The 9,807-nt window shown below is 43.2% G+C and overlaps 1 protein-coding gene across 1 annotated transcript in view; it reads right to left on the reverse strand.

The window, feature by feature from the left end:
* CTC1 (CTS telomere maintenance complex component 1) overlaps window positions 1-9,801 on the reverse strand; it is a 16,139-nt gene extending 6,338 nt beyond the window's left edge. The window contains 10 exon segments of the mRNA XM_008631879.2: window positions 218-332; window positions 530-656; window positions 882-1,073; window positions 1,159-1,330; window positions 2,830-3,056; window positions 3,390-3,518; window positions 3,692-3,994; window positions 4,388-4,532; window positions 6,133-6,329; window positions 7,227-9,801. Of these exon segments, the coding sequence (XP_008630101.1) occupies window positions 218-332; window positions 530-656; window positions 882-1,073; window positions 1,159-1,330; window positions 2,830-3,056; window positions 3,390-3,518; window positions 3,692-3,994; window positions 4,388-4,532; window positions 6,133-6,329; window positions 7,227-7,514 (1,895 nt within the window). The 5' untranslated portion in view covers window positions 7,515-9,801.
* Between the last annotated feature and the right edge of the window lie 6 nt (window positions 9,802-9,807).

The following is a 9,807-nucleotide window of genomic DNA, read 5'->3' on the forward strand; positions in this document are numbered from 1 at the left end:
AAAGAGTGAAGAGGAGGGCAGCTCCCAGGCTGCATGTATTCTGAACAAAAGGGAGATGGTGGGTTTGCTGCTGAGAAAGAGCTCATTTACGCAAATAGCAAAGAACAGTTGCTTTGGCACTGAAATGCTATGTTGGTAAGAAGCCTTACCATAATCCAAAATATTCATGGAACTGGAAAGTGATGATTTAACCTGCACACTAAATAAAGGGACTCACCTAGTTTTTTTCTCTCTCACATGCTTCAGATTTTCCAGGTGTTCCCAGGAGGGAAAATCAGTCTTAAGGAATCTCTCCACTACAAGCTGGTAGTTTTCCACCTGCAAGAGTGATCCTGCAAACACATCAGAGAAAAGAGCTGAGCTAAATAAAAAGAGAACATAAAAACAGTAAGGTCAATATCCTCATTTTAAAGTCATGAGGTCAGGCAGTGACAGTTCAGCATCTCCACACCACGTCTCTTCCTCGTTTTAAAGCTGGAAGGCAGAAGAGCAAAAGCTCAGCACTCAAATACAGTTTAGTGGGACATACCTATGAGAGCTGTCTGGGCAAAGGGGCTACCATCCTTATGGGAGATCACACAGGGAAGCGTGCTGCTCTTGTCCTGCAGCTGGAGGGAACTGGTCCTGGAGGAGACCCTCAGCACACCCAGAAGTATCTACAACAGAAAGGAAGCTGCAAAGAGCATCAAACAATTCCTATATTTGAAAGCCATACATCAAAGTGTGTGTAGCAGCAGCTCAAATTCAGTCTGTTTTCAACACAGTGAGAAAAGCAGTGTCATTTCCTAAGAGCAGGAAGAGGCATGCACTGCACAGGGTGCTGGAAGGCATGGTGAGAACCAGGAGCTCTCAAGGCACAGACAGGAAAGGGAACAAGGCACTTACCAAAAAAATGCTGAGAGTGTGCAGTAGGACCAGGCCAGTCTGCGATTCAGCTCCTGGGTGCCCATATGCTGTGCCTCCAAGGGGGAAAGCAACTGTGATGGACTGAAGCCTTCCCAGCTCCTCTGTTCTGCCACACGGCAAACTGTAGACAGAGATGGGGCCTGGCACGGAGGGTTCAGAGTCAAATACTATGAACAAAAGAGAGAAAGAACAAATCAGCTGAGTTTCTTCCCATCACACCAACAGGAAACAGCTCACAGAACATTTACTCACTTTCTGCAGGGGACATTGGTGTATTTTTGCTAGAATTTCATTATAAATATCTCTTGCTTCCTCGCTGTCTGGCACCATAGCTTGCAGAAGGGGGACAAGGAACTTTTCAGCAGCTCCAGGGTTTCGGTGTGCAGAGCTACACAGTCGACGGTGCCCAAAGAAACAAGAAAACCTGAAAAAAAGTTATGACCATTAAAAGCAAAAGCAGTCCATGCATTTAAGTGAGTCTTGCACCTAAGTCAGGGACTCCTTCTGCTTGTTATGAGTGAATATGCTGTGTAGGACAAGAACTAAAGAGAACACAAAAACCATGAAGTGATTAAAAAATAGAACATTTAAGGCCAATGCAGATTTATGTTGGGCAGACACAGAACAGGAAAATCCACAGAAGTGGATAGACTGGCAAAATCTCAAAACTCAAATGGCCAGAAAAACAAACCACATGAAGATAATCTCCCTCTAAGTCACACAAATGGATCTCCATGCATTTTGGCTAGGCTTGATATGATTACTCATGTTAGGTACACTTGGCTTTCTTTCACAGGATGCAAAAAAAAATCACAAGGCAGAAACAACCACAGACTACTCTTCCTCTTATTCCAATATTTTCCTCATGCAGAATCAATTTCAGAAGTTTAGCTTACTGCTTTTGAATGTCTGGGAGTGATCACACTGCCAGCCAAAATACGACTTAATAACAGAAAGTGAATTCAAATGAAAAAAGATAGCAACTAACTCACTGGAATAATTTTTAAGCAGTAGCAGGACTTAGCAATCACATTTAAAGAAAGTGAAAAAGATAATAAAACCTGAAACTTATAGCTAGCATAACTTCCAGGGCAAAACTGAAGCTGCTTTATTGGAAAGCATAGTCAAAATTCCACAGTGCCAGTATAGCACAGGAACACTGAGCATTCTATAAAATGCTACTTGACTGAGAATAAAATGTATGTATTTTAAAGTCCAAGGCAGCAGTTACAGTGACCAATCATAACTGCTCCAGAACAAAGACAAATATTTTCACTAACAGAAGTCAAAAGTAAACCCAGAAACTGGCCCACAGCTGTCCTGTGAACAGAGTGCAGCATCAGGGAGAGTAGGAAGCCATCTAGAAGACTCGGAGGTAAGCATGGGTGGGAGAATCTGCCAAGACAGAGACTCTCAAACAAATGATCACACTCCTGGCAACACTCAGAATATCTCAAAGTGATATGCTGAGCAGCTGCTGCTGCTTCTGTGCACAGTCAGGACACAAGAGCCTTTACATCAGTTGTGATTTAGTTGTAGCACCAGGTTCCACCTTCAGCCTCAGTGCCCACATTGATCTGCCAAGCAAACCACACTGGCAGGCAGACATCCCTGTGGTGCTTCTGTATTTCAGGACAAAACAGTCCAGGCAGGATTACATGAGCACAGTGCTCTGAAGTGCTGCAGCTTCACCTGCACCTGAAAAATGCACGTGATTTTCTCATAAGAGCAATTGCAAGGTAACAAGCAATTGGACATGATGTGAAGTCTGGCTGAATGGCTTACTTAGGCCTATAAACCAGAAGCATTTGCTGCTTGTAGTATCCAAGCACAGTAATTTTGTGATCCCTTAGTCTAGAAGACACCCAGGTAACTTAAAAAGCACATTTAGGCATAGCCTGTCTTCAGAAGAATTGTCCTCACCTCTCCTCAAACATCTCCAGGAGGCTCACCAGCCAGAGGTAAAGTGGCATTCCAAGATTGAAGCGGAAGAGCAGCTGTAAGCAGAGATTTCCTGAAGAGGCCAGTGGCTGGTAGGGGGTGCTGAGCCTTGAAAAACTCTTCAGCACAACCATGCTGCTCAGGCAAGCACCAAGGACAGTGAAAGGGAAGGACACCAGAGGCTTCTGCAGGAGGTGGACATCGATGAGCTGGGATACACAGACATCCAGTGTAAGACAAGAGATAGCCAGTCTGCCACCACTCCCCAAAACTGTCACCCCACCTTAAATCCTTTCTCACTCTACTGGATTATCTATAATCAGGCCTGAGGCACCAAGCACAGTTTAGGGAGGAATCAGATAATAATCATATCAACTCTCATGACTAAGCCCAGGCAGTAAGATCTCCAGTTTTTTTCCAGATACTTTCTGAAATAATGTTGATGTTCCTGTAGCCTTCTGTTGACCCACACACTCACAAGCCATCCCCAGGGCCTGAGCCTTTTCCACTGAATACTTCATGACTTGCAAGTCTCTATTTACCTCCACGCACGCTCCCGGTCGGAGTCCCTGTGCAAAGTTCAGCAGTGGCTGGTAAGCAAGGCACAAGCAGACTTGGTTATCCAGTAAAAAGAGACCAGCTTGGACATTGAGTATTTTGGTGACAAAGCCCTAAACAGAAAGCAAACAGAAAGTAACAGGAGTGCAGAGAGTCCCAAAATATAAGAGACTTACAGGCCTGAGCTGTAAGAAAATAAACTCATGATGAAAACAATGCTTCTCGCAGGCCAGGAGCTGAAACCCGAGTGCATGAGTGGGTGAAGGCTAAGTCTACAAACCCTTACCACATAGGAGATGATCTTGGACTCCTTGGTTGATCTTGGCGTCTCCTCTGCAGCCCCCAGCTCCAAGGAGCAACTGAGCTCCTCAGCAGTCTCAAGGAAAGAAGACTGAGTGGATTCTCCTTGCCAAGCACTTTTCAGTGGCTGCTCCCTCACCCACTCTGCACAGTAGGGCAGAAGGCAGGAAGACACACTGGTGACAAACATCGTTTGTCCAGATTTCTTCAGGCTAGACTTACTCAGGCCAGTTATTGTGTACCTGTGACCCAGCTGGAAGACATGATGCCACACCAGCTGGCTTGGTTTCTAGAGCAGAGAAACCAAAAGCAACATCAGCATCAACTGCAGTGAAAAAAAATTCTTTCTGACCCCAATAACCCCACACCCAAAACCACACCCAAAAAACCCTTTTCTCACCCAGAGGATTGCCTCACACTCCTAGCAAAAGGGCTGTATCTGCAAAACATTCAGGGACACTGCAACTGCATGAGGGAGAAGGATTGCACTTCAGCAGGGCACAGAACTAGACTTCTTACATACAAAGACTACTGTACACTGGGTGCAATTAAAAAGATACCACTAGTAAAATGAAGAATATAAATCAAACTGGGAGATCAAGGGCAAGCTTCAAAGAATTAATCAACTAGCACATACACAGATCCAGACAGTGAATTTGTGAGCAAAATTCCAAGGACTTACTTGCACCAGCACAGGGACACAAGCAGCTGAGGAAAAGCACTTCAGAAACAGAAAGAAGAATGTCTTGTGGTGAACACGAAGGAGAGGCCCGAGTCTGGTTAATTCCCCTGCTAGAGTAAGCTTTGATCTTTTCTTACATGGAATCCTAGAGAGCAATTGAAGAGGCAACTGAAATCAGAGATGAAAGAACAGCTCAAAAGTATCTCAAAAGCAAAATAAACAAATACACAGCATGCACTTCCTGGGAATAATGGATCCAACAGAGTAATATGATCAATCTCTGAGAGAGGTTTTCAAAACAACACTTGGCTACAAAATTTGTACTTTAACTTTTCTGTACTAAATTCCTTTGATGTTTTAGTATTTGAAGACAGAAGGGTTGTTTTGAACAAATTCACATGCTCCATGACAACAGCCAGGTTTTAAAAAGCTTTACCACAAGCAAGAAGCTAATTGTAGGTCTAAAGGATAAGAAAAAAAAAGTCACAAGCAATTCTTCTGCAGAAAACAGAACTTGGATTTGTAGGTCCATGGAACATGATACTGTGGAAGCTCTAAACCTATAAACAAGAAGCCTGAAAGCAACAATGGAGCCTTTCTAACAAACTTGGCACAGAGTGAAAAAGCAGCAAAACTGAAAGCAGATTAGAGGCAAGAGAGGTGATATTTCTTGAATCAATTCTGTTTGTTGTTTCAAACCTACATTTCAAAACATTTTAAAAAAAAGTTATTTCAAAAAAGTTGTTTCAAAAAAAGTTATTTATGTTTGTAATTTGCATTTCAGCTCCTGCTGGACTTGAATATAACCATCCCACTTACTCTAAACAAAAACATTCTTGACTCCAAAACATATAAACAGACATGACTTTGAAAAAAACCCAACCAGCAGTAGACAAGCAGTAGTACCAGCACCTCACTGTAACATTTTTGTAGTAACATGGAAAATTGATCAGATATCAGTCAATAACAAAGGAGCTTTATGTTAAAAGTCTGAGAACATATACTGAAATATGGAAATAGTTTTCTTGTTTAGAAAGGTTCTTTGAGCTAAATCAAACACTTAAGCTTAAAATTACTTTCTTACAAGCAGATAAATCCAATAAAAACAAAGATAACTAAAAAGAAACTAAAGCAGCATGATTAGTGACATTTTATGGTAATTAAATTACACCAAGAATTCTCTACTCAAGGAGATAAAACATGATCTAGCACAACTTGAAATTATCAACTTAGTAAGATTTGCAATTCCATTGGCTCATTTTCACATACTGTAAACTAAAGCACAGTTACTTCTACCAGTTGACATTTCACTGGCACTTTTATCTCAGTAATCTGACCAGTGGCACATATTAACATCATAATATAATACAGGATTACTTTCAGTTATATTTTTCGTTCACTGGATGTTCAAATAAAAAAAAAAATTGTGCTAATCAAAAGAGTGAATGAATTTTAGCCTCAATGACAGCTGAATCAACACTGTTCTGTAGTATGAAATTACATCTGGAAATACTTAAATTGGTCTTATTTTTTCAAATTATGGAATAAAAACTTCTAATGAAGTGCTGGAAAACAGATGATTAAAGACAAGTGGCTTTGTTGTATAACTCCACTTCCACCACTCACTACTATGCTTCCACATGTGGCAGAAACAGTTTGTCTCTTTCTAAGCCAAGTGCTTTTCATGTTACTTGCCAAGCCAGAGCAACAGTGTTATGATGGAGTTGGGCACTGTAGGTGTTTACCTGGAGATGAGCAGTGGCTCAGCTGACACTGGGGAGGTGATTGGAATGCTGTGAAGTACTTCCTTAGGGGCACCTACTGGCACTGGATCCACCAGGATTTCCAAGTACCCTGCTGCTCTCTGGTTGGTCTGTGGTATGTATGACCAGCTTGGGAAGACAAACAGTGACTCCAGCCACTCCAGTTCAAAGTGCAAGAGCTAAACCAAAAGGTAAGGAGATAAAAGTCTGAGATGAGTTTCAGTGTGTTTTCTCAGCACTACTTACAATGTTCATTACTAATACACCCTTGCATGCACGTCGCAAACTCCTGTCCTACTGCCGGGCTTCATTACGAAATGAGAGCAGTGTTTTCTGCCCACTCTCTCACCTTGCATGGAAAACTTCTGTCCTTCCAGATGCAAATCTGGAACTGACTTGCTGAGCTCTACAGCTAGCATTTCCTGGGTTATAGTCACAAGCTCACAGAAAGGTGAAAATTAATTCACTGCAAGGCTATTATTTTCAGACTATTTTTCTAAAATTCTTGCCTCCTTTCTTTTGCCCCTGTGTTTTCAGTTAGAAGTTCTTACCAATACAACTTTTCCCTAGACTTTGTCTCCTTTGAAAGCCCAACTTCAGTGCTCTGTCATCACCACTCTAGGGGTTATTTGTCATCTCAATTCCCCTTGCAATGACCTTCAGGATGGTTTAAAGTCAATTGTCATGCAAGCTATTATTTCCTCAAAGTATGTCATCAATGCATCACTGACACCCAGTACAACTCTCCAGAAAGTTATTTCTGCTCCACTAGTTGGAATTCTGCCAAGAGGGGGGAGGTTTCCCAGGCCACCTTGTACGGTGGTGAATTTAACAGAACTGTATACTGGCTACCTCTTTTTTCCAGGCCAGTACATTCAATATTTCTTCTCCCAGCAATGGCACATTTCACGTGTTCTATCCTCTGCCCAAGCTGTGAGCTTGCTGTTTTCCTGCCTGCTACAGAGATGCATTATTTCCTTCACTGGACTCTGGCAGAACACCTGAAGCCCCTGGTGGTTTGTGACACTGTCCCAGAAATAGGAATAAACACAGAACCCCTCATACCAAGGACATACCTCACATGGAATTATCCCAGTATTATCCTTCACGTATAGGCAACCATCTACCAACTTTTCTTTGTTTCCTTGCCTTTCATCTGTTAAATAGCCAACCAGGATCAGGTAAGTCCTTGGCAAAGTGCTCTGCATGGGTAAAGCACCTTGTCCTTGGTAAGACCATTCCTTAAATTCATTAGTGCTCCAGCTCAGGTGGCTGCAGCACGGTATGTGCTGCTGATTCTGTAGGTCGGAGATGGAGATGAAACTGGGGGGGGAAAAAAAAGGAAAAGGAGAATATAGCAGCATGTACAAAGAACTCAGTCTGCAAAGTTTGCAAAGTTTGGGGATTACAGCGATTCCTGCCGCGGACAGTGCTTGGCTAAGCCAGAAGAGCCTCGGATGTTGGTGCGGTCTGATGATGTGTCATGGCAAGAACCAACTCATTCAACAGCATTTATCAGTGGTGTCTGTCTTTCAATTCACTCAACACATCTGTCCTGCTCGAGCATCCTCTCTGAAAACAGACATGCTCTGCTACTGAGCAGGCATGGAGAAAACTTGAAAAGAGTAATTATTGAGACTGAATAAAATGAAAGGTTTTCAAGTGCATGTGGAGGGAGACAGGGAGGAGAACAGTTCCTATTTCAGACATTTTTAGTTTGAATGGGACACTCTGTGAGAAAACCTCAACAATTGCTCAATACAGCTTACGTATCTGTAACAAAGACAGGTAAATACAGACTAAATCCATCACTTGGTGCTAAAATTGCTGAACTATAGTAAAACCAAGTTTGAACAACTTTTAGATGAAGATTGTGACAGTTTGGGAATGAATTCTGTCCTGTGGATAGCTTGCAAAATACAAAGCTGAGAGACAGCAAGCCAGTAATCTTAGACTGGGTGTTCACTTATAAGAACAGAGCCAAGCTAGCCCTGAATCTTTCCACCCTCCCTTCTGACTTCAGCAGCAGGGGGAGAAGGAGATGTAACATCAAATCAGCCACATCTGAAGCCATCCACAGTTTACACCTATCATGCTTAGACTAACCATGGGAGAACATGGGCGAACAAGGCAGCCTCCTCAGTAGGTTCTACGCCTTTTCAGTGTTTCCATGACCATGGCAGTACTCATCATTGTTTTTTACATCCTGGCTCTCTGTGCTAGAGAATTATGCAAGTCCTCTGTCCATGCTAATATCAACACTGAAAGAGCCAACACAAACTGTTCTCCAGCTAGTGATTTTGGTACTGGTTTCCAGTGAGCTGCACTGACAATTTTAAGTTGTGAAACTGGAGCTCTATTCACACCACCCACTTGCTCAGTAGCAGGACATAATCAACTTCAAAGGGTGTGAATTTGAAGAGTTTCACCTTATTAGTCAGGGATCAAAAGTTCAAAGCAAGAAACTAGTCTAGATAAGTAATGGGTCTAAACCAGCAATAAATAGTGTTTAGGTTTAAAAAAATTAATCAAAAGACATAAATTTATGCAGGTACTTGTGTATTTCACAGGAATCTGAACAGGAGGTTAGTTGAAAATTCTGTTAGCTGAAACTGCTCCATCTTCAGAGACAGAGCACCACTACAATAATACTGGTACCTATGATGCACAAGGAGAATACAGTGCTGCTTGTGTTTTTGTCAAATGTGCTGAGTGCTTTTTGGGAGAAACCAGAACTGCAGCAGGACACAGGCTCATGGTTATCACATACAGAGAAGCAAACGCTCTTTTCTCGTGCTCCAGAGCTTGGTGGTCAGCTGTGGATGTAGCACACTGCTCACAGACTACTGGCCTCACAGGAGATAAACACCAAGTACCTTCAACTCTTCTCTATGAATTCTCCTAAATATAAACCAAACTCTGGTTTAATTGTCATAAAATACACAGGAAAAAATATGGCTTAAATGAAATAGGTTTAGCTGGCGTGAAAGATCGACCACCTACATTTATTAACGATTAATTAAAGGTCACAAATCCCTAATCAATTCCAGCTGACCTTTTCCCCCAAAAACGGCTGTGCCAGAGGTTTTAATAGACGTTCTCCCACCATAACCTGGAGCAAGAGAGAAACAGATCCGGGCAAGCCAAACCCTGCAATATGTGTATCTCTTAAGAAGCTGTGTATTCTTTATGATGGTGAGCACCCAAAAGCCTTTTATCAATGAAAATATGGGCCATGTTATCCTAGATTCCCCCTTTGTCAGAGTGCACACTCGAACGCTAAGCTCAGCTGGCCAACAGGTTCGGAGACCATGCCCAGGAACTTCCTCTTGAGCGGGTCAGCTGGATCCAGCCGGGACGCTGCCGTGCAAACGCTGTACAGTGCGACAGCTCGCTCTGGGCGAGATGCCCCACTTTGGTTACACTCTTTACCTACCGCACACAGGTGGATACGGTGCTTAATCACACCGCAAGGGCGGCCGGGGGCGCACCGAGGCCAAAAAACCGCGTGCGGTTACCCCTGTTCGACAATATCCCTCCCACAGCCGCCTTCCGGGACGGGCATCGCGCAGGGACGGGCCATGCCGAGCTCCCGGGAGGGCCGCACATGGATACCGGGTCCCCCCGGTCCCCTCCTCTCCGCCCCGCTGTCACCTG

This window comes from Corvus brachyrhynchos, unplaced genomic scaffold (assembly GCF_000691975.1).
Source record: "Corvus brachyrhynchos isolate BGI_N302 unplaced genomic scaffold, ASM69197v1 scaffold3, whole genome shotgun sequence".
NCBI lineage: Eukaryota > Metazoa > Chordata > Aves > Passeriformes > Corvidae > Corvus > Corvus brachyrhynchos.